Source organism: Triticum urartu, chromosome 2 (assembly GCF_003073215.2).
Source record: "Triticum urartu cultivar G1812 chromosome 2, Tu2.1, whole genome shotgun sequence".
NCBI classification, from domain to species: Eukaryota; Viridiplantae; Streptophyta; class Magnoliopsida; order Poales; family Poaceae; genus Triticum; species Triticum urartu.
This window is the reverse complement of record NC_053023.1, coordinates 72,681,701-72,707,904: the sequence shown is the minus strand read 5'-3', so window position 1 is coordinate 72,707,904 and position 26,204 is coordinate 72,681,701. Positions and strand designations below refer to the sequence as shown.

The 26,204-nt window shown below is 42.4% G+C and overlaps 1 protein-coding gene across 1 annotated transcript; it reads right to left on the bottom strand.

The window, feature by feature from the left end:
* Window positions 1-1,503: 1,503 nt before the first annotated feature.
* On the bottom strand, window positions 1,504-21,863 carry LOC125541084 (zinc finger A20 and AN1 domain-containing stress-associated protein 7-like). The gene is made up of 2 exons (XM_048704569.1): window positions 21,743-21,863; window positions 1,504-1,805 (listed from the first exon to the last, which is right to left on the bottom strand). The coding sequence occupies exons 1-2, from the start codon at window positions 21,861-21,863 to the stop codon at window positions 1,504-1,506; spliced, it is 423 nt and encodes a 140-aa protein (XP_048560526.1).
* Between the last annotated feature and the right edge of the window lie 4,341 nt (window positions 21,864-26,204).

The following is a 26,204-nucleotide window of genomic DNA, read 5'->3' as shown; positions in this document are numbered from 1 at the left end:
CAACTTTTGCGGAACTTTCTTCTTAAGATTTCATCACAACCTCTAGGGATCATATCATAGCGCCCTGCCATGTTTCATACTCCCTCCATTCCATAATGTAGTGCGTATAATTTTTTTTAAATCTAACACTACAAACTTTGACCATGTATATAGACAAAAATATATGCATTTAAATACCAAATGCATATCTGGATACATCTTAGTTTGACTTTTCAGAAAATTTATACGCACTACGTTATGGAACAGAGGGAGTTTTGAGACATCATTTGCAATTTTCAGATTTAAAAACCTATAAGCTCCAATACAGGTTGTTGCTGGTCATGGACAAGAAGGGGGAGATGTTTTCAGAGGCAAAATGTGATATATGATTTTTTATATTTTCTGCATCTTTGTGTTCTAAATTTGTCCAACTCAAACAACTCATCACAAATCCCCCCCAATCTTCAGTCTAGATTCCATCAAACTTTTGTATGCTTTAGAGTCTGCCCCACCTCAAATTATTTTCGTCCTCCGTGACTGAGCTCCGTGGTCGGGTTGAGTCTTGGCAGCCTCATGTTCACAATTCTTCTTCTTTTCTTGTATATAAGGCCTAAACGTTGACTCAAGAACACAAATAGGTGAAACCGAATGTGCTAACTTTTTCATACACTTGCGGTTAGAATTTAAATTACTCCCTCTGTTCTTAAATATAAGTCTTTTTAGAGATTCCAATATAGACTGCATACGAAGAAAATGAGTGAATCTACATTCTAAACTACGTCTATATACATCCGTATATAGTCCATATTGAAATCTCTAGAAAGACTTATATTTAGAAACGGAGGGAGTATATCTGTTAGCTATTAATTGCTTATACATAGCGAAATGATAATATCTAAAACAACCCTAATTTTCCCGACGTGGAACACATTACATTGTGTTACTAATGCCAAATTTTGACATTTTTTTGGAACCGGTTACTAATTTTAAGACATGAATTGCATTTCTTGCTATTTATCAAATAATATTTAAAGAGTTTGTTCTTCAAAATCCAACTCCAATCTAAATTCAAATAAACATATGCATTTTATTGATTTATAATTGTTTGCCGAGTATTTTAGGAAAACCCTACTTTGTTGGGTGTTGTCCGTTTGGTACTCGACAACATACCTGTTTGCTGAGTGTCTTTCTTTCACTGAGTTTTGTCATCGGTACACTTGGCAAAGGTCTTGTTTGCGAGTGTCCAATGAAGTACACTCAACAACCTTGCACTTTGGCATAAAAGAATATTTCCGTAATGCTACATGGATATTATTAATCTTTTTTTGAAAACATGGATATTATTAATCTGAGTAACATGATGGTGCCCAGTTACATCAATTTGTACGAATACGTCGCTATGAACAACAAAGATAAGATCGACCTTCTTCAACTTATATCGAGCTAGTGCTTGAAGATGTTTTTCAACTCCTCCTGCCTTCAAATCTTGTTGTGGAGCTTAGACGGCGCGACGAGAGGGTTCTGCTACGCGATCTGCTCCCGGCCGACCTTCTTGTAGTCGAAGCCGCACGCGTGCCCGTCCACATACCGGTGCAGCGAGCAGAAGGTGCCACCGCAACGGCAAGCGAACCCCAGCAGCCCCACCTTCTTCTTGCATGCCATGCACCTGGTTGGCGCCGCCTTCTTCGTTGCTGCCTCCGCCGACGGTGCCGCAGCGGCAGAGTCCTGCAGGCTCACCGACGTCTTGAAGGCGAGGACAAGGTCGTCGGCATTGATCTTCCCCTCGACAGCGGGGGTAGCCACATCTGTGGACTTGAGGTGCGTTTCTGCTCCGGTGCTCCCCCTGGGCTGAACGCGGGGTGGAAAAACACATCGACGGCCAGGATGAACCAAAAACGGTTCATAACGAGGGGCACGATCGTCTTTGTTGCCCCCGCGTATAGCCGTCGAGGAGCCTTGGGAGGCCCGTACGGGCCCGGTTAGATCGTATGCCCGGCCGTATACGTATGCCTGTCCGTATACGTATTTGTTTGTATACGGCGGCCTTTCGTGCATGCGTGAAGCCGCCCGCGCGTGGGGCAACACGTGTCACGGGTAGTTGCCAAAACTGTCCCATCATATAAATGTGGACGACAACCACCTCCGGCCGCATCGCCCACCATTTCCCCCCGCCGCATCGTCTCCCTCTCTCCACTCTCCACTCCCAACTCCCTCTCCTCTCCAACCTCCTCGTCTCCCTCACCGCATCCTCTCCATCGCCATGGAGGACGCAGGAGGCGAGCACCCCGATTGGGGCGCAGATCTGGTGGAGCAGACGCGGCAGGTCGCTGCGGGCACCTTTGTGAGGGGGCGTGCCGGCGTCCAGCGCGGTGCTCCCTCCGCTGGAGATCTGGAGAAGGCGGGGGCGGGCCGCAACGGCGCGGTCCAGCCAGATGCGCCCGCTCTGGCGAACTCCGGCGAGGCGCAGAAGGTGGAGGCGGGCTCTGGCGAGGCGCAGAAGGTGGGGGCGGGCTCTGTCGAGGTGCACGAGGTGGAGAAGGTGGAGGCCGGCTCCGGCGAGGAGGAAGCGGAGCATAAGGTATCTGCGGCTAACTTTTAGTTGGTAGTTTTTAGATTGTAGGGTTTGTGGCCAGAACTTTGTTTGGTTAGATTTGTTGGAGGTAGGGTTTCTCTGCATTAGGGTTTTTCTGTATTTGATTCGTGCAAGAATGGTGGACCACATATGATTATTAGATTAGGTTAGAAGTAGCCAGATTGAGGGATGGTGTTTTTTTAGATGCTTATTAGATTAGTAGTGGAATTTTTGCAAATCTTTAGGTGTTTGGAGTCAAATATATACTTCTGTATTGGTTTGGGTTGGTGCCTGCTTTAGTTCTTTGGCTTGATGATTAATTAAATGGATGCTTAGTTCTAGGGATTATGGCTGTCATAGTTGCAATTCTTAGATACTTGATTGATGCATGTTGTCATAGTTGCAGTTATTTGATGCTTGATTGATGCATTAGTTTGGTTGTAAATATAGTGAATGATGTGCTCATGTACTGGGTGTTGTCATATTAATCAAAAAGAGCTTCTCAAGGGCTGGATTTTTTTGTGCTGGATTGGGGCTTCTGAAGGAGAGGGGAAGCGTGGTCGAGGGGAAGGGGCAGTCTATGCTTATTTACTTTGGGTTAGTAGTGAAATTTTGTCGTTGCTTCAGAGATATTGACAGCATTGAACATCCTCTGCAATGCCGTTGCTTCAGAGATAAAAGCATCTTGGGTTTTTTTCAGATGCTTATTAGATTAGTAGTTGAATTTTTTCTTGTTAGAATTTAATTAGTATGAGGATGAATACCTTATTTAAGGTGGAATTTAAGATCAGATAGATGTCATATGATTATTAGATCTGTAGTTCAATGCTGCTGACATTTATGATTATTTGATTTGATCTGTGGTTCAATGATACTGGATGGAAACATATTTGATTTGGAATGCATTAATTAAGATGTGCCAATGAATTGATTTAGATGACACAAGATTCATCTATAGTATAATTTGTTGTTGTTTAGGTAAGTAATGAAATTTTAGATGTTTGTTGAAGATGTATGCATTTATAGTTGAAGTTGTACCTAATTAACTACTGCATTATGTTAATATGTGTAGTAGCTTTGCTGCATTATCCCAAAAACAGTAATTTGTGCATATTAAAATTTGTAGTTTGCTTCTGTAATTAGTATATACTATATGTAAAGTGTGAAGTAAACATTCCAAGGCAGGATCCTAGCAACAAAATATACTATATGTTTCCATTAAGTAGTGTGGGGGGGAATTCCCTCAAAAGAAAAGTGTTGGGTTAATCCAGGGAATGTCAAGAATCCAGCTTGCATTTTCATTAGCATTTATGAAGGACATCATTTATCTGTTGATTGATTGCTTAGATTCTATATTTATAAGGAAAGCATTTGGTCACTTGCAACATACCAATGTGGTTCACATTCACTATTTTGTTTGTAATGACATTCTGTGAACTGCAATTTGACTCATTGTAATTGATGTGCTTGTTTGACAATATAGCAGCAGGAGGAGGATCTTCTGGGAAACAAGAGGAAGTGGGACAAGACTGGGTTCTACCCATATGAGTCTGATGAAGATGAGCCATACGAGGTAAGGCCTAGTTGAAATGTTATTTCTTCATTGAGTTAGTATTATGTGTTTATAGTTTTTGAATGCATAATGTATTAATGTTAGTCATTAATGTGTGCAGTATGAATCTGGAGATGATGTGGTCGAGGGGAACGTCGAGTCCTTTAAAGAGAAGGAGGTGTTGAAGATCAGGGTCCAAGGACCTTCTAAGTACTACAACTGGAGGAATGAAAAGTACCGGTGCCCCTACTGCAGCAAGCCCAAGCCCAGGTCTGGGTTATTGGAGCATCTGATGGAACATTGCCGGGCTACATCGATCTCCAGTCATGACTACAAGATCATTGGTCAGCATTCTGCCCTCCTGAAGGTCCTGAGAAACCCTGACCTCTAGTCGTACATCATGCTGATCATCGGAAGCTGGAAGCCATACTCATCATCAGTATATTTGATGATGTTTTACTTTTGGAAAGCTGCATCTGGGTCTGAACTGCTTGAAAACTTGCTATATTAATGTAATGTAATGTAATGTGTGTTTGAACTGGATCTGTTGTGAACTGCCTGCTACCTATGGTGGTAACCTAGAATGCTATCTATATATGTGTGGCCTTAACTTTATTGGTGGTGAATGCTTCCTTCATGTTTAGTTGTTGTTTCGATGGTGCAATGATCACAAATGGCGCTTCAGTGTTGCTTGAGACATGCTGCAACACTTGTCTATGTTGTGGGCAAGTGCAACATGCTGTGCCCATGTGCCAATTATACCAAATATTGAATGTGGCAATGTTCCAAAATGGCTGTCATGAATTATAGTACATGGGGTTTAGTAAAGTTACTGATAATTGTTCATCCTCACACATTCCATCAACGCATAATTTGAATAAGCAAAAAGATCAAATGTTCCATCATTTGAACCTATGTTGCAATTAGAGAGCAAATATTCCATCATCAAAGTGTGAAGGAATTAAATTTAATTTTGAAGAGTAATGTAATACTAGTTAAAAATAATGTGTGCAAAAAAAGGAATTTGAAATAAGATCTACTTTATTTTGTAATAAAGTTATATTACCCTACTTATTAGAATTTTGAAAATGTCACTTATTTATAAGAAAAGAAATTATAAATATTAAAAAAGATGTGTTTGATAAAAATACCTTTTGAATTTTTGGTATGTTATTATTTGAGGGGTCATGTAATTTTTATGTTATTTTTGGAGTGCTCAGGTAATTTTTATGTAAAGTGAAGGAAAAGGAAAAAATAAACCAAAGGAAAAGCATGGGCCATCCTAGCCATCTTGGAATCCTAGCTTTATAAATAAAAAATTCAAAAAAATAAGAGGGCAGTAAAAAAGTAAACAAATATAAGAGGGCATTACAAATTCAAAAAAATTCAAAAATATAGAAAGAATATTTTGCAATGCCCCCCTGAGGTATAGACCGATGTTTTGATCAGTCAGTCTAGAGGGCATTATAAATTAATAAAAAATTCAAAAAATATAAAACCTTGTAAACCCACCTTTGTTTGTGCAATAGATCATGTGTGCCAAAGTTGAGGTCATTTGGAGGTGGTCGAAAAAATGACCGCATTCCGGAGGGGCCATTTGGTCTACTTAAGCCAATTTTTGAAAAATGTGATTTTCCCACCACCTCCAAATCACACAAAATTTCTTGAACATGGTGACCCACATGTGCCAATCATGGATATGAAAGAAAATTTTGAAAAAGAATATTTTACAATGCCCCCTGAGGTATAGACCGATGTTTTGACCAGTCAGTGTAGAGGGCATTATAAACTAATAAAAAATTCAAACAAATATAAAACCTTGGAAACCCACCTTTGTTTGTGCAATAGATCATGTGTGCCAAAGTTGAGGTCATTTGGAGGTAGTCGAAAAGACCGCATTCCGGAGGGGCCATTTGGTCTAACTTAAGCCAGTTTTTGAAAAAATGTGATTTTTCCCCACCACTCCAAATCACACAAACTTTCTTGAACATGGTGACCCACATGTGCCAATCATGGCTATGAAAGAAAATTTGGAAAAAGAATATTTTACAATGCCCCCTGAGGTATAGACCGATGTTTTGACCAGTCAGTCTAGAGGGCATTATAAATTAATAAAAAATTCAAAAAAATATAAAACCTTGGAAACCCACCTTTGTTTGTGCAATAGATCATGTGTGCCAAAGTTGAGGTCATTTGGAGGTGGTCGAAAAAATGACCGCATTCCGGAGGGGCCATTTGGTCTAACTTAAGCCAGTTTTTGAAAAAATGTGATTTTTCCCACCACCTCCAAATCACACAAACTTTCTTGAACATGGTGACCCACATGTGCCAATCATGGCTATGAAAGAAAATTTGGAAAAAGAATATTTTACAATGCCCCCCTGAGGTATAGACCGATGTTTTGACCAGTCAGTCTAGAGGGCATTATAAATTAATAAAAAATTCAAAAAAATATAAAACCTTGGAAACCCACCTTTGTTTGTGCAATAGATCATGTGTGCCAAAGTTGAGGTCATTTGGAGGTGGTCGAAAAAATGACCGCATTCCGGAGGGGCCATTTGGTCTAACTTAAGCCAGTTTTTGAAAAAATGTGATTTTTCCCACCACCTCCAAATCACACAAACTTTCTTGAACATGGTGACCCACATGTGCCAATCATGGCTATGAAAGAAAATTTGGAAAAAGAATATTTTACAATGCCCCCCTGAGGTATAGACCGATGTTTTGACCAGTCAGTCTAGAGGGCATTATAAATTAATAAAAAATTCAAAAAAATATAAAACCTTGGAAACCCACCTTTGTTTGTGCAATAGATCATGTGTGCCAAAGTTGAGGTCATTTGGAGGTGGTCGAAAAAATGACCGCATTCCGGAGGGGCCATTTGGTCTAACTTAAGCCAGTTTTTGAAAAAATGTGATTTTTCCCACCACCTCCAAATCACACAAACTTTCTTGAACATGGTGACCCACATGTGCCAATCATGGCTATGAAAGAAAATTTGGAAAAAGAATATTTTACAATGCCCCCCTGAGGTATAGACCGATGTTTTGACCAGTCAGTCTAGAGGGCATTATAAATTAATAAAAAAATTCAAACAACAAAAAAATTATTGGATGACTTGAAGGTCAAAACATTAACTTGTCATATATGCAAAAAATATGTGTATTGAACGCAAGTGAGCATGTGTATAATTTAGTGTGTGATTTCAAGATCAAATCAATACACAATGGCAATATGCCAAAAAAAGTGCCCACCTACCAGAGCAGGAGAATTCATACTCCACGGTCTGCATACGACTAGGAACCCTGCGGTGCATGGGCCAGGATGCAAGGCCCGTGGTGCAGAATATCTCTGCTGCTAGTAGGCCCCACGGGGCAAAGGGGACAAGAGTTAGGCAATGTACTGCCTGCAATAGATAGGAGCTTGGGAGGGGAGTCGCAGCAGGGTATATAAACCGGTGCGGCGCTCCCTCGCTTGGCGAGGTGGGACTAAACAGCTATGCGCTGCGATGTGCCCTGCGCGGCTCCGCCTTGGGCCCAATTCGGGCGGGCTGGCCCAGGGCAGCCTTACTCCGCTCGTTGATACATTTTATATTTTCTTTGTTTCTTTTCTTGTTTATATTTGTAATATTTAAAATAAAGTCTCTTTTTTCTATATTATTTCTAACAGTGTTTACTAAAATTTAAAAAAATATGCCAATTTCTGTTGTGTTTTATTTCATTTGTTCGTACTCTTTTGTATATTGATAATATTTATGAAATATGAACTAAAATGTTGTGTCTTAATTCAATTCTTCATTCCAATATTTCTTATATTTATTATTTTTTAAATATTTTTAGTTTGTAAGATAAAATGTTCTGTTTTATTTCACTTCTTCATTCTAATATTTGTTCTCTACTTTATATTTGAAATATTTCCAAAATGTAAGATAATATGTTGTCTTTTATTGCACTTATTCATTCAAATTTTTTCTTCTATTTTCTATATTCTCCTCTTTTCTTTGTTCTGACAGTTATAAATTTAAATAATGTATGATATAATGTTCTCTCATATTTCACTTTTCATGGTTGTCTTTCCTAATTATAAATTTTATTTTCTGTTTCATACTTGAAATATTATTAAATCAAATATAGTTGGGAGAATCGCATGTATGCCTCCACTTGCACCATGTACTACAAGCAGGTTCTTCTTCTTGGTCTCACCAATTGATACCAAACTTTTATGCACACCCTACGATGACCATAGCAAGCATGCCTGGCGACTACCGTTCATTTCCGACACTCTATGCATCTTGTAGGCGTTTTGTGCTGATAAAACCCTAGAACACTGCCGCGGCGTGACGCAACGTGTGTTTTGTGTCCGAACTCGTGCACACCTTGCCTGGGGAGGGGGCACATTGGCCATGCTCACATGCTCCCAAAAGTTGGGGTCATCTCATGCATGCCCCCACATGCACCTTGGGCCAGGGCAGCCTTACCCGCGCGCTGATATGTTTTATATTTTCTTGTTTATATTTCTAATATTTAAAATCAAATCTCTTTTTTCTATATTATTTCTAAAAGTGTTTACTAAAATTTAAAAAATATGCCAAATTCTGTTGTGTTTTATTTCATTTATTCGTTCTCTTTTGTATATTGATAATATTTACGAAATATAAACTAAAATGGTGTGTTCTATTTTAATTGTTAATTCTAATATTTCTTATCTTTATTATTTTTGAAATATTTTTAGTTTGTAAGATAAAATGTTCTATTTTATTTCACTTCTTCATTCTAATATTTGTTCTCTTCTTTTTATTCGAAATATTTCCAAAATGTAAGATAATATGTTATGTTCTATTGCACTTCTTCATTATTTCAATTCTTCATTCCAAATTATAAATTTTATTTTTTGTTTGATACTTGAAATATTATTAAATCAAATGTAGTTGGGACAGTCGCATGCATACCTCCACATGCACGATGTACTAGGAGCAGGTTTATCTTCTCGGTCTCACCAATTCAGACCAAACTGTATGCACACCCTAGGATGACCATGGCAAGCATGCATGACGAGTATCGTTCATTTCCAAAACTCGATGCATTTTCTAGGGTTTTTCCGGCGACAAAACCCTACAACACTGCCCCCACGTGACGCAACGTGTGTTTTGTGTCCGAACTCGTGCACACCTTTCCTGGGGGGGCACATTGGCCATGCTCACATGCTCCCAAAAGTTGGGGTCATCTCATGCATGCCCCGACATGCACTATGTACAAGCAGGACCATTCGGGTCTGCCGGAGATCAGGTCTGAAATTGGTTTTCCTTGATGGTCCCACCATATGGTCCCAAACTTCATGCATACCCTATGATGACCATGGCATGCATGCGTGACAAGTATCGTTCATTTGCGACACTCGATGCATTTTGTAGGGTTTTCCGGCGACAAAACCCTACAACACTGCCCCCACGTGACGCAACGTGCATTTTGTGTCCGAATTCATGCACACCTTGCCTGGGGGACCACATTGGCCAAGCCCACAAGCTCCCAAAAGTTGGAGTCATCTCATGCATGCTTCCACATGCACCATGTACAAGCAGGACCATTCGGGTCTGCCGGAGGTCAGGTCTGAAATTTGTTTTCCTTGACGGTCCCACCAAATGATCCCAAACTTCATGCATACCCTACGATGACCATGGCTTGCATCGTGACAAGTATCGTTCATTTGCGACACTCGATGCAATTTCTAGGGTTTTCTGGCGACAAAACCCTACAACACTGCCCCCACATGACGCAACGTGCGTTTTGTGTCCGAATTCATGCACACCTTGCTTGGGGGACCACATTGGCCAAGCCCACAAGCTCCCAAAAGTTGGGGTCATCTCATGCATGCTTCCACATGCACCATGTACAAGCAGGACCATTCGGGTCTGCCGGAGGGCAGGTCTGAAAGTGGTTTATGCGTAACCTACGATCTCACGAAATGATCCCAAACTTAATCTGTAACCTACGATGACCATGGCATGCATGCATGAAAACTATCGTTCATTTCTGACACTCGATGCATGTATAATATTGTAGAAATGATAGAGATACTATAAATATTGTTGAACATATACAAGTATACAATAACTAATACGTGTCACAAAGAGTTTTTTTTAGGGATGAACCAATGATATTTATTTTGAGGGAAGAAACAATAAAGGTAGGTGGGCCGGCCCAGACCGCAAATAAGTGTCGGATCCATATTGTGGAGCCCACAACGCTGCGCTTTCCATGCACGTCGATCACACGCACGTCGATCACGGGAGTAGTTGCCGTTCTATTACACAATTCTTGGATCGTGCTAATCCATATGTTCCTAATCCTACGATTGAGGAGCACGTTCAGCCTCGCTTCAAGGGAGGAAAATATAGATCGCGAGATTGGCCACAGGGAAGTTACGACGACCTAGGCGTCGACCTCGTATATAATCTCTTCATCCTCGCACATGTCGTCGACTAGATCGACTCCTGCCGGCGAGGCGTCGACAGCTCCGTCCGCCGCATCCCACACGCCACAAAAACCCCGAGAAGATCAAGGTCGTCCGCACGTGCAGGCCGACCTCGACGAACTACGTCGAGAACGCATCGCCGACTTCTTTCATCTTCATCGACCAATCAAGTAAATTGTCCTCCTTCCCTCGCGCCTTCATAGCAAGCTACTTCCTCTGTCTTGTTGCTTTGATGGACTTAGGTTTACCACATATTTTCAACTAGTATGAACTCGACTAGATGCGTTCTGACCAGATGGCGTAGATGAAAACATTCTTTGGTTCGTTCATAGCATGGTAGAATAAGATGTTGTTTCTCGAGAAGCATGATGCAATACATTTTTTGTCACAAGATCCAATTATATTTTTGTCACACGATCCAATTATATTGTTGTGCACATAGAACAATAAAGAGTTATTAACATTAGATGTTGATGAACCTCAAATAGGTACCATTGCTATAGACTCTAGTTTATTTACAGCTGAACAATTTGTCACCCTGTTAGTAAGACAACCAGACGAATTAGTAACAGTTTACCATATTAAATTTATTGATTATATAATTTATATGATACTCAAAGAACTTGATCAGATGCAAGTAAATTCAATTACCAATTGTAGTTATTTTTTTATTACCTCATGTCAGCACACACTTGGTTGCATGTTGCAGTATACATGGTGATAGTTTTGTATTTCCATTAGTGTTATTTTTGCATTAGTGTTAGCTACTGCCAGTAAGTTTTATATTTTTGCATGCCTATTGTTATTTTTGCTTTAGTGTTAGCTAATGTCACGAAGTTATATATTTTCTTTCAACAGGATGGACGAGCTGAATGGAGAAATAGTATGCGCAGTTGAGAAATGGTGCAAGCTTATTGCAGATCTATTGAGCGGTCAACGCACTAGAGTGGCTGATACATCATTGCGCAGCATGCTGCAGATACCATCTATTAAGATGCGTACCCTGCCGATTAGGTATATGATTGAGAATTTTCAGGCCAGCACGGGCAGGTTCATTATACAAGAGCAGGTTGGGGAGGTGACTCTCGGTGCGGTCGACGTCGAGTGCATCTTTAACCTCGAGAACCAAGGACTGTCCGCTTCAGAAATTCTGACTGAAGAAGGCGAGGACACGAAGGAGCGGGTGCCGCCACAATTTCTCAGTAAGACATCAGAAAACATAGTGATAGATAATCTCATTGAGGACATAATTAAAAGTAAAGCCACCGATGACGATTTCCTTCGCAAAGTAGTGCTTGTCCTGTTAGGAACAATTATTGCTCCCATGTCGAGCAAGATTGTGCCAAAGCAGTACTACGCTTTGGTCGAAGATGTGAAACGTATTTTAAAGATTAACTGGAATGCCTTCACCATGCGTGTTCTCCTTGATTGCCTTCGCATAGTGAAGAAAGGCAAACACCTCCTCCAATGGCCGAAAGGCAATTTGGCTTTGTTGCAGGTACACATATGAGACCTGTTGCATAACGTCAATTATCATATCATTGCAATTTTATGTGATGTATTACTAACTCTAAATCCTTATATTTTTTGTAGTATTTGTACTGGGAGAAGGTGCAACCGGTCGAAGGCGAATGCGCCTATAATCCCAACTTGTCCATACAACCTCTTATGAGGAACTGGACAGAAGGTGCAGCCACTAGGAGAGATAGGTTCGACTATGATAATGGGCGCGGCCGTGATAACGTAAGGGTAAGTCATTATGTTTCGTCTTTCTTAAATGTTTTGTAACTTAATACTATTTATTTTTTATTCATCACATGTACTTCAATATCGCATGCAGATCGAAAATAATATCACCCAGGAGTATAGGGCTCAGGAGCCCAACATCCCAAATAATGCGCCTACCATGAAGCCAAAAACCAAGCCTGCAACTGGAAACGCAAAGAAGTCGACGACAGCCGCATTGTCAGAAGATTTGATGGAGCTTCTAATGAAGCGATGCATGGACTTCATACACACCCAGATGAGGCAAATCTCTGATCAAGTTGCTGAGGTATCACACCCAAACTTTATAGTTTACAGTATGTTTGCTGTTTTAAACCATGCTACCATTACTAAGTTTATATTTCTATTGCAGAGGTTGTTGGAGAAGTTGAACAAAGCAGGTGTCATGTACAAGCCGGTTGCCGCCGTGCCATCTGCGGAGAATGATCCGGACGAAGTGGATTCGTTCAAGAATGGTCCATATGAAAAGAAGGAATTCGTGTACAAGGAAGACATGGACAGTGATGGACAGCCGATCATTGACATGACGCAGCCTGATATAGTGCTTCCCGACCATAAAACCGTTCCTAAGGTACTATGTATTTATCTTTCTGTCTATAATTTTCTCATTTAATTTTTTTACATCCAGAAATGTTCACACGATTTAGTTTGCCAAACAAAAACCCCCACCGAAGATGAATGGACACAAGGAAGCTTCACCTGTTAAGCGTAATGATGTATGTGGGGGTACACCGGAAAACCCTTGGGTGGTTGGTACTTATACTCTAGCACCTTCATCGGACATAGACATTTGTCCAGTCAGCAAGTTCATGGCTAAGGCGAATGGAAAAAAGGGTGTAACAATCGATAAGGATGAGGAGGTTATGTCCGGTAAGCGAAAGCAGACCGTTCCCAAGAAATTTGAATCCCCCTACGCACTTGACAAGCCCGGCAGGCGTACCAGCCGTGGTCAGAGAACCTCTGGTACTAGTACTGCTACTAGAGGTATCGTAACTAACATTCTTAATTTTTTTATTTACTACCAATGCATAGGATCACCATTGTTGACGTTCATATTATTTCATGCAGCTCTATTTTCGAACAATAATGTGCCGGAGGTTGTGGCAGATGAGTTGACGCCGGAAATAATTGATGCAGCTATTTCATTTGTCGAGTTAGCTGCTAGCACTGAGAAGAACAAGAACAAAAAAATTACTACAGTTAAGGGCGTGGCATAACTTTGACTTCCAAAAGGATTCTACCGGTACTAGCTCATAGATGGCTGTCGGACGATGTAAGTACTACTTGCATGTCCTGTTTTTAAAATGCTCAATAATCTATGTCTCAACTTTCAACATGTAATGCGCTGATATTCTATGCAGGTTATTGATGCTTATATGGGACATTTGGAGCTGTGTGTTGGTCATGATCATTACCTCTGTCCAGCGTGGAGGTCCAAATTCCTTGTAGATTGTGCTATCGCACATGACGATCCATTGCCATCGAGCTGCAACATGGATAGTGCTCTGACCAAAGCTGGAGCAGTTAATAAAGTCACCAAAGAGTATACTATGCGTGATAAGGTACGTAATGTTTGTCATTCATCACTACATGATAGTTCATCAAGTTTTTCTTTCGATCTGTAATGATTTTTTGCACTGTAGACTTATATCGCGTTGAATATCGACAATAGCCACTGGATGACCGTGGTCATGCACATGATCAAGAAAGAATTCCAAGTTCTCGATTCGCTCTATCCTCTGGACCTGACTGAAAGGACTGTTAAAGCACTGGTAATGTAACCAACATTTGTACCATTGCTCTTACATATTGTTTATGATTGTTCTTTAACACTATCCTCTTTATAGCGAATGGCTATAGCAAACGATATGCGTCACGCAAATCTTATTACACCAGGGAAATATCCGGACGTAAGTACGTGGCCTATCAAGGAGTATGACATACCCCAGCAAGAGGATGGGTGAGTTAATAGGACATCATGCACAATCAAACAACAACACACATGTTTGTATTGCCCACCGCTAATGTTTGCATATGTACCAGGAACTCTTGTGGCCTTTTTGTCACAGAATGTCTAGAACATTGGGACGGGGACCGAATCACCCGCAAATTTACACAGGTATGCTGTTATTTTCGTTTGTAGACTAGCTACTATGGTGGTGTAGCAACTTCGGTTCATGTAACCTTTATGTCATTTTTTGCAGGCCATCGTTGACGCAAGGAGAAGACGTTTCATCGCAGAGTTGATTATGTCACCTTCAAACTCGATGGAGTGTGTGAAGAACAAAATTCGCGAAATCGCAAGGAAAAGGCGCCTGAAGAATTCATGGGGCATGCAAGATTGAAGTTTTAGTGGTTTGAATTTAGTCCGGTCGAAGGTTTTGACGGCATGATTATCTTAGGGGTTCTATAATTTTTATGTAATAAACAGGGCACATGCATGTGTATGTGTCTGTCAGACAATTCGCTCGTACAAGACAATTCGGTCATAAAATTCACTCGAAGAAGACAATTTGGTCATACCAATAAATTTTGGCTTCATTTATCAATTGTTCTTGCTTAATATTTTTCTCATTCTCCAATTTTTTATAATTGTATTTTTCACGGCTTCACTTATCAAGTGTTCTTGCTTAATATTTTTCTCCTTCTCCAATTTTTTATAATAGTCTATTTTTCTCTTCAACTGCTCTCGTAAGTTTCATATTAAAATTTTCACAATCTTAACTTTTTTTTAAACTCTACCAAGCTTAGCATTCTGCCTTAGCTATCTGCATGTCATCATCTTGCATAATCTCCTAGTAATTCCCCCTCATCACATTATTATGAAAAGTAGTCATGGTAGATAAGTAAATATATCGAGCCAAAATGTAATATTACACTCATCAAAATTAGTCATGTCAGCTCGTTGGCTCTATCGCGTGTTATCAGGCATCATGTTTTTCTAGTTTGTTTTACAAACCCGTCGTTTTTTTATTATATGTATAATTAACTTTTTCTGTACTCACCATAATGCCAGGCACGGCCCATCTAACCACGTGAGGGGCCCCACAGGTGGGCTATCTTCCCGGCAGCGCTACACCAGCCCATTTTGCCAGGTTCACATCGATCTTTCCCCTTTTCTCGTTTCCAGTTCCAAATCCCTAGCCCTCCCTCTCTATTTGCGCCTCCAAATCTCGACGGCGAAAGCATGACAGCGAGCTGGGCGTCGGGTGGCGGCGGCTGCGGCAAGAAGAGCAGTGGCGACCGCAAGTTAGGTCGAACCCTGGGTCCTGCAAGCAGGTGGGCCGGATTCAGTGGCACAGGAGGCAGCGGCGGCGGATCGAGTGGAACAGGGGACGGGGGTTTCGTGGGCGGCGGCAGGCCGGGAGAACCCACGGCTAGGGTTTCTTTAGTCCTACACTTTGGTGGCAAAAAGGTAGGTTCTTTACCGTTGTTCTTTACATCCCAGCATTATCGCCCATAATTCATCACCTGTGGCCATGACAAGCTCCATCTATGTGGTCATCAGGAAACTCCTAGTGGCTGTGTCTGCATAGATGCAGACAATTTTGGCAGCGCACTCAGGGGATGTGTGTTTGAGGTTAGTCTACTGAGCATGATCTTCAAACTAGTACTGCTATTGCGGTCAAGCTGCAAAAAAGTTCAGTGTTTAACGCTTGCAGCGACAAGTTCAGTTATAAAATGACTTGAATTGCTCATGATTTATTTAGGATGATATCACTTCTGAGTATGTTGAATGGGCTGATGGGGAGTGGGATAGCAAAGCAAAGTCAGTCATTAAGTATCTTGCCATGAAGAACAAGAAACTGGAGACAAAGATTACAGAATATGAAGCTGAAATTAAAAGGAATGAGAAAGAAAAGAGGTCAATGGTTAAGATGCACAAGGAGATATTGCTCTATAGGGATAGGATTTTAGGATTTGGAGGTCTTCTGTATCTTGGCCTGCTTGCCATTATGATTGCTGTCATAATTAGCAAGTAGATTGTTCATAAAGTTATTGACATCATTGTAATTGACATGATGAAATGATGCTAAATTATTTGCTATTCAGTTTATGGGCAAAGTGTAACAGAGATTGCATCATAAATAACATGGGGCCATCATGATTGATAGACAGTGCACTTTTGGCATGTTCTATATTTGGCAGACAATGCACTTTTGGCATGTCCTATATTTGACAGACAATGCACTTTTGGCATGTTCTATATTTGGTATCTGATGCACATGGGCACATCACCTAGCAACACTACTGATTTATGTAGCAGACTAGTTCATTGTCTTGTTGCAACATAGGAGCAACATCTAGCAGCTTCCATGCAACACTGAAGCAAAGCAACAATACATATTCAATATTCAGAAATTTAACTGAACTTGGCACTTAGGGTGAGCAGTAGATATTCAGTTCTTCAGCCACAAAGAACCCGATCAAACCGTAGCGATTGCATAACTTATATGCTTACATATAAAAGCATACCTAACCAACATCAAACCCAAAATAATGTTAACTTATATGCTGAAAGATATAACAGCATACCGAACTTAAGATAATCAGCAGCTTCCTCCTCCTTCAGCAAATGTGCCCATCTTCACTTCTTCAGAAATTTGAGGCGGCGTGAGCGGCGCACCACAGACGGAGAAGCCTTCTTCTTGACCACCATTCTGTTGGACAGCTGCGCCACCTGATCCTGAGCCACCTCCTCTTCTTCCACCTTCACTATGCCAGGGAGGAGGGGAAGGAGCTCGACGTCGATGGGCATTGTCTAGCCACCCTCGACGGCGACCGGCGCTACCATCTGCACAACGTCCTTCTCATGGTCCAACGGCAGCACTGGCTTCGACACATGGCGGACCTGGTAGTCCGGGCTCACGAGCGCAGGGACAGCGAGCTCGACGTCGACGCGGTCCGCCCTCGAGGCAATGCGTGCTAAATCTGGCCGCAACGTCATGGTGGTGGAGCAGTACATCCACCACCTTGCGCGCTGAACAGGGGAGTTGCTCAGCGTGGCCTCTCGCATTGCCCACACGATTAGGACAGCCGGCGGGACGCCGCGGCCGTAGGGGAAGGCGCGCTTCCTCTCGGCGTCGGTGAGGACTTTGACAAGGCCACGCGCGTGGTTGACCAACATCTCCGTGCTGGGGAACCAGCCGCACACCTCCGTCAACTGCGCGCGCCACCCCTCGTCATCGCCGGCGAGGTCCATCACCGCTCTCTGCCAGCCGAGGCTTCTCTCCATGGAGGCGGCTGGAGCGGTCGCCGGCGAGGGTATTCTCGATCTACTGTAGGTGGGGATAAGAGGGGAGTTCGAACCAGCGCCCGTGGGAGGTGGGTGAGTGTGTGGTGGGGAGGAGAGTGGTACAGTTACTTATTTAATGGCATTTAGGACGTGGGCAGGGGAAATGTACAATAATATTCTTTCTACCTCCCGCCCCGGTCATTACACAGCCCCGGTCATTACACAGTAAAGAATTTTTTTGATTTTTGTTTACAGGGAAACATCTTACTTTATTTAAACAAAGACTGGGATCTCGTCTGCTAATACACTAAGGATACAATCACGGGGCCAAAGCCTCCAAACCAAAGAAACACAAGCGCCTACAGCTACCTTAGCCGAAGTATGAGCCGGCCGATTAACATAGTAAATAATTGAAGCAAGTGTTCTACTATTGTTCCTTCTCCACTTTTCTGCACCTGATAGAAGACAAGCTAAGTTAATGAATGATACAAACTTTAATAATCCACAATGCATACAAACACTTACTTCTGATTTTGTTTGCATTTCTTGCTACGTCTAGTGTGTCCTACCAATTTGCAAGCGCCGCACCCGGTTTTCAACTCATCAAAAGAGAGTGGTCTACCATTTTTCGAGACAGGGCGGCTCTCATCTGCCTTTGTTGCACCTTTGCTTGACACTTTCATAGGATCTTTAACCTCAATCATGTTGCCTTCACCATCGTCCACATATTCAACTGCACACTTACTGATATCATTTGTTTGCTTCAACAAATTTTCCTATAGCAGATCATACTCATGACTCTTAGCTATCACAGCCTTCAAACTCTCCTGTAACTGATCCCACAAAGCAGGGTGTTTGCATGCCGCATGCATAGCTTCAGACGCTAACACACTGACCTGGCTATATTTCATTCTTTCCCCGGCCCCAGTCCAACCAAATCCCAACAGATCGCTTGTGCGCCTCGCGGGCAGTCCCAACCTTGCTTCTTTCATGAACCGAATAAGAACTAAACACTTTGGTATTTCAGATATGTTCAAGTGCTTCAGTACATGGAATATGTGCTTGCAAGGTAGACCCTTTCGAATCATTCTTCTGCAGCTGCACCTTATAGTTTCTGCGGAATTTACTGGTGTATACTCCACCTAAAAACGGCGCTTCTGGTTATTCTTCCAGGCCACGATGTACTGCTGTGATCCATCTCCCAGCTTAATTTCTACAATCTCCATGCCGTCAATTTTTCTAAGATCATCTTGCAACATATAGAAGTTTGCTGGAGTGAAGACGTGAGAAGCAGCTTTCTCAAGTTCCCTCGAGCTAGTAACTGGCACCGGTAAACTCTGTGAGGCCGTGCAGTCATCTCGCGCCTCGTTTTCACGGATACACACAACGGCGTTCTCATAGTGCAAAATCATATCCACCAGGGTCATTTCACCGTCTAGGTGGAGGTGAAGGCATGAGTTCAGGCTTTCACTCCGCTGGTTGATTTTCATGCCAAGCCAAAACCCCTCAGTTAGATATGCCGCGGCCCACAGTCTCCTCTTCTTATACATCCGCCTCAACCATGTTACAGTTTTTTCCGACTGCCATCTTTTGGAAAATGCGTGCCATCTCTCCTCAAACGTTGTCGTGGACGTGCTGTAGTACAGAAGAGTTCGGAACTCCTTCAAGGACTTGTGACTGAGGTGAATCTTCATATTTTTCTCTATGTGCCACGTACATATACGGTGCCACACGTCTGGCAAGACTTCGCGAATTGCCTTGATCATCGCAGCGTCGGCGTCTGTGATAACACTCTTAGGCATCTTTTGACACATGGACCTCAAAAAAGTCTGCAGAAGCCACACGTATGTCTCATCGGTCTCGTCCTAAACTATGGCACAACCAAAAACAATGGTCTTCCAGTGATTGTTAAGACCAACAAAAGGTATGGATGGCATACCATAGCGGTTCATCTTGTACGTGCTGTCAAATACAAGCACGTCGCCGAAGTCCTCATAGTCATGACGAGACTGGGAGTCGCACCAGAACATCCTATTCAAATGTCCTTCCTTATCTAGCCTGTACTCGAAAAAGAAGCTAGGATCCATCTGTTTCCTACTGGCCATGATGCCTATGGCTGTGGCAGCATCACCTTTTGAAAGCATCTCCTTGACGCAAAGGTTGTATATTTCACGCCTGGTAAAACCAACACCGCCGTACCATACATGTTTGCTGATGAAGCAATCCATCATGTCGTGAATTCTAATCCCTGCAGCTCCCATGGACATTAGCTCATGCTTCTGGTACTCTTTGATTTTTCTGTGGGACCAAAGAAAAGGTACCTCGTCTGGTCCTGCCAACATATGGCTATACTTGTCCTCAAAACTTTCAACATACCAAACCCCACGCTTTTGGTCAAGCTTGACGGTCAGGTGCGCTTCGCAAAAGCAGCGTGTCTCGGCTCTGAGCCTACGGCTGTGTCGTTCCTCGGTTAGCAACTTGCTGTCACGTTTCCCTTGTCTTGAACAAACAAACCGCCTATAACGCATATGACGTGACTCTGTTTTGCTATACCCGGTCTTATTCTTTCTAATGCTGAAACCATTATCTCTAGCATAGCTGTTGTAGAAATCATATGCAGCATCGTGAGACGTAAAGGTCATTCCCATTATCTGCATTAACATATCCCTCTTATCATCTGCACTGACAGTATCTTGGACATTCTTTGCCCCATCATCTTGTGTCACCTACACAATCAAACCACAGCCATGAAAACAGATTTCTAAGGTTTAGCATTACTTACTTCCATAGAACATTGATTACACACATACCTCACTCATGATGACCGATGACTCGGACTCCCCAGAACCAGGTGCATCTAATGATTCGTCGTTAAGGCCTGTCTCCGCGTCGGATTCACCGTAATAGTCGTACGCATTATGACAGTCGGAAATGAACTGAAAAATACAACACAAATACATAATTACTTATCATATAATATTTCAGAAGAAATTCAATTTGCATGTCAACAAAAATTTTCACTTACGTACCTGACTAATGTAATCTTCATTCGAGAGCTCCGAGTTGTTTTCCTGATCATCATTAAGCTCATCGATCTATAAATTTTCAACACAAAGATTTAATGTTGTCGGATGCCACCAAAAAATTACAACATGACAATGCCACTCACATTAAGATAGTCCCATTCGTTCCCATTCTCTGACCGATCTTCACGATCTGAATTTTCATCATCTGACCAATCTTCTATCCAGTCTTTCATCAGTTCTCCAAACTCCATGTCTACCATGATACCAGTTAACTCCTCGTCCGCCATTTCCTACAATCAATATTATGTATCATCACATGTGCAAAGATTATCAATGATGAAATGTAAAACACATAGCACACGATCACGGATGTTATGTAAACAACCGCAACCGAGGCTGTTCTGATCTGCCCAACTTAGTAAGGAAGATGGCCACGACACACGTCGTGATCACTTTCAATCGCGAGGAACTGCACGATCTCAAAAGCTAGCTTGATCTGTGATTACCTCTGCCGCCGGATACCTAGGTTAGCCGCCACATCAAATAACGATACCGGTGGTGCGCATAGCCGACGGCAACCGACGCTACGTGAACCCAGATCACGAGGAGCAGCACTACCGGAATAAGATCCACGATCGCATGCGCCGCCGGGTAGCATGGTTACCCGCCCCGCTAGGTTAACCACTACCACTGGCGGCGGCAGTTCGTTCGATGTTGCCGCGAGCGAGACTAGAGGGGGGACGCGGGATGCGGTACCTGTGCGCGCTCGTTGGAGATTCACGATGTTGTCGCGCCCGCTGTCCGACGAGATCGCCAGCGACGAGATAGCCGCCGCTGGAGATCTACTAGGTGACTTATGGAGCTGCGTCAATGCCCGCGAGATTGATGGAGCTGCTCGCGTGAATGATTGGATTCGGCAGGCCTTACGTGGACGTTGGGTCGTGTGATGTTTTTTTCCGGACCAGGGTACTGTATGTATACGGTTTGGGTTATATAGGGCTAGACAGAGCTTGGATCTGGACTGCGGCGGACCAGGAAAAAAACAAATTCGCGAGGATAAAAATACCCCTCCGAAATTAGGTTAGGGGGAGCACTGAAGCAGGGCTCCTTGAGGTGGTCGCGGTAGCACTTTGAGCACATGCCCTTGGTCGCCTCGCTCCCGTAGAACCCATAGCCGTTCGCGCAGAGCGGCACGGCGCCACCGGCGGCGGCCTGCGTCGACGACTCCTGCCCGTGCGCCATGTATCGCCGCTGATCTGACCCAAAAGGAACCGATCGGGGATCGATCGTCTCGCGTTCGCGTATTACGGGAGCTTGTGAATCTCGCGTTGGTTCGGTTGGTTGCCGTCGTGCGTGGGTGCTTCTTGACGAGGGCCCTTGTGTGGCTTATAAAAGGACCGCCACGCGTGACCGGAACAAATCCGAGGCGTGCTCAGGAACCTTCCAGCTGACCTTTGAAGCCGCGCAGTGGCCTTTTCGGCTTCCTTAACTGTATCCCGATCCAAAGGCAAGCAGTTGCCAGATTTAGCGACGTAACGAGTGCAGTGTCTAACGTAAGACGGATCTAGCGACGTTGCATGATCGGATACGTACACACCGTTAGCTCAATTTTGGCCATCCAACTCAACACGAAGTGACTCAGCATACAACTCCGCCCTTTTCCCAATCTACAAGGAACTACGGAATCAAATGCGACGCCGACGAAGTAAAATACGTTTTTTATCGAATACGCAGAGTGTGCTTATCGTGTAATATATTCTCTTTGTCTTAAAATAAATGTCTTAAGTTTAATAAAAAGTTGACACATTTATTTTGGGACGGAGGGAGTAGAAAAAAGGGAAAGAACACCATCACAATTTTTTTTGAACATAGTATAGATGCAAGCGCTCATATATACATGCATACACTCACTCCTATGAATGCATACACGCACACCCTACCTCTATGACCATATTCGAAAGACTGAGCCGGCATATTATCTTGAGATTTTACGAGATCACCGTAGACGCCTCGTATTCCACAATTGAGTTTACGTGATATTAGCAATGTATGCCTCGCCCACTCCACCCAAGTACACGCTGACTGGACTCCTTATCCTTCCCAAGTGCCTTGAGCTCTCTTTGAGGGACGCCCGCTTGCTTGCACACTTTGCACTCGTCGGCAATACGTCGTAGCACCTCCCACATGACTAGTAGACATATATCACGTGTCGTCTTCGCTTGTTGACCAAGGTGCCCATGCCTAATGCACCAATCCTTGCTAGATTCTCCTGCCGTTGGTACTCCTTCCACCGACCCCAATTCTAATCGATCCTATATAAAACAGAGGAGGATCCGGCCGAATAAAGCTTGGTTGAGGATTTTTACTCTACTAACTTTTGGTCAGACCTAACCGAACTCCTTAATTAATGAAGTAGAAACCAAATTTGCATAAGTTCAATCTAGTTTTGATTTAAACAACCTAATTGGATGCATTGTCTTGACAACCAAAATTAAACAACTAACTTAAACAAAAACTTAATCTTAAAACTAACTATTCATCATCATCATCACCCTTGTAGAGGGCGAGCCAATCTTGCCTTGACATTACACCGTCCATTGGGTCTAGGCCGGTGTCGTTGATGACCCACAAGTATAGCGGATCAATCGTACTCCTTTTGATAAGTAAGAGTGTCGAACCCAATGAGGAGCATAATGAAATGATAAGCGGTTTTCAGTAAGTTATTCTCTACAAGTGCTGTAAGTAACAGTGATAGATAGTTTTGTAACAAGATAATTGGTAACAAGTAGCAATAGTAGCAAGGGTGCAGCAAGGTGGCTCAATCCTTTTTATAGCAAAGGACAAGCCTGAAAGTTCTCTTATATAAAGCAAAGTGTTCTCGAGGACACATGGGAGTTTAATCTAGTCACTTTCATCATGTTTAGTTGATTTGCATTCGCTACTTTGATAATTTGATATGTTGGTGGACCGGTGCTTGGGTGTTGTTCTTACTTGAAAAAGCAACTCACTTATGATTACCCCCTTTGATACATCTCAAGTTATCTATAATTTATGGAGTATTCATGCCATGTTTAGAATAATTTTATATGATTTTGGTAGGATTTGAATGGAACTAACCCGGGTTGACGCTATTTTCAGCAAAACTAACATGGTGTTCTTTTTTGTGCAGAAATAGAAGTTCTCGGAATGGATCGAAAATTTACGGTGATTTTTTATGAACAAAAAGAGACCCTCGAAGCTTCGAGGAAGGATCACAAGACTCATGAGGAAGAGACAAGCTTGGGGGTGCTCCTACCAAGCTTTTCGCTCCCCCGTGGACCACCTTGACGTGAATTCAACGCGAAAAATTCCTATAAATACCAAAAAAACCCAGAAAAAACCAATAACTTCCGCTCCGCCACCGCAAGCCTCTGTACCGAAGCGATCTTATCTGTAAGCCTTCTCCGGCACCCTGTCGGAGGGGAAATTATCACAGGAGGCCATCTTCATCATCCTGGCGGTCACCATGATGAGGAGGGAGTAGTTCACCCTCGGGACTGAGGGTATGTACCAGTAGCTATGTGTTTGATCTTTATCTCTCTCATGTTCTTGATTTGGCATGATATTGATGTACCGCGAGCTTTGTCAATATAGTTATATCATATGGTGTTTCTCCCTCTCTATCTTGGTGTGATGAATTGAGTTTTTATCTTGGAGGTTTCACTATTATTGGATTGAATACTTTTTGGATTTGAGAACATTTAATGTATGTCTTGCATATGGATACCCATGGTGACAATGGGGTGTTCTATTGATTCACTTGATATATGTATGGTATTCAACTTGCGGATTATCGTGACATTGGGGTAATCTATGCATAGGGGTTGATACATGTTTTCGTCCTTCTTTCTCTGGTAGAAACCTTGGGGCACTTTTTGAAGTTCTTTATGTTGGATTGAATATTATGAATCTGAAGTTGTTTGATGCATAGCGAATAATCAACTCATGGATACTTGTGGTGACATTGGAGTGTCTAGGTGACATTAGAGTTGGTTGATGTGTATCATATGGCGTTATTTTAGTATGAACCCTAGGGCTATTTGCAACACTTATATGGATGGCTCAATACATTGATCGGAAAAGATAACTTTGAGGTGGTTTCGTACCCTACAACAATTTCATCTTATGTTCTCCGCTAGATAAGAACTTTGGAGTGACTCTTTGTAGCACGTTGAGGGATTGTTATATGATTCAATTATGTTAGCAGTGTTCAGAGATTGCACTAGTAGAATTATGAACCCTAGGCCTTGTTTCTAATCATTGCAATACCGTTTATGCTCACTTTTGTTACTTGCTACATTACTATTTTTATATTTTCATATTACAGAAACATATATCTATTATTCATACTACACTTGTATCACTACCTCTTCGCCAAGCTAGTGCACCTATACAATTTTTCATTGTATTGGGTGTGTTGGGGACACAAAAGCTTTCTTGTATTTGGTTCCATGGTTGTTTGAGAGAGACCATCTTCATCTTACGCCTCCCACGGATTGATAAACCTTAGGTCATTCTCCTGAGGGAAAATTGCTACTGTCATACAACTCTGCGCTTGGAGGCCCAACACGAGTCTACAAGAATAAGTTGTGTAGTAGACATCACCCTCCCGCAACTACGAAAGAAGAATTAAGATAAATCTGACCATAACATGAAACATATGGATTCAAATCAGCCTCTTACGGAATAACACACAAACTATGGTTTAAGCTTTTGTTACTATAGCAACCCATCATCTACTTATTACTCCACAGTGCCTTCCCTTAGGCCCAAATATGGTGAAGTGTCATGTAGTCGACGTTCACATGACACCACTAAAGGAAGTAACAACATATATATCATCAAAATATCAAACAAATACCAACTTCACATGATTACTTATAACAAGACTTCTCTCATGTCCTCAAGAAAAATAGTAACTGCTCACAAATCATACTCATGTTCAAGATCAGAGGGGTATTGAATATCCTTGAGGATCTGAACATTTAATCTTCCACCAAATAAACCAACTAGCATCAATTACAAGGTGTAATCAACACTAGTAGTAACCCACAGGTACCAATCTGATGTTTTGAGACAAAGATTAAAAACAAGAGATGAACTAGGGTTTGAGATGAGATGGTGTTTGTAAAGATGTTGATGAGGATTAGTCCACCCACAATGAGAGGGTCGTTACTGATGTCAATGACTTTGATTTGCCCCTCCTAGAGGGAAGTATCCTCGACGGAATCGCTCCATCGGAGAGCAAAAGGGCTCTTGCCCATGTTCCACCTTGAGACGATGACGCTTCGTCCCGAAAGTCTTCCTCTTAATTTTTTTCTAGGTTAAAACTGCTCATATAGCAGAAGTTGGGCACCAGAGGCCAGTTGTGGGACCCACAAGGCATCAGGGCGCACCTGGAGGGTGACTGCGCCCTGTTGCCTTGTGAGCAGCTGATACGTCCATTCTGCATCATGTTTTTATGTTGATATTTATTGCATTATGGGATGTTATTACACTTCAAGATACAATTTTTATGCCTTTTATCTCTTATTTTAGAAGGTT

Coding starts and splice junctions, on each gene's coding strand:
- LOC125541084 (XM_048704569.1), bottom strand. CDS start 21,863: ATGGCGCACGGGCAGGAGTCGTCGACGCAGGCCGCCGCCGGTGGCGCC. Junction 1,806..21,742: donor CATGTGCTCAAAGTGCTACC/GCGACCACCTCA, acceptor GCACCGGAGCAG/AAACGCACCTCAAGTCCACA.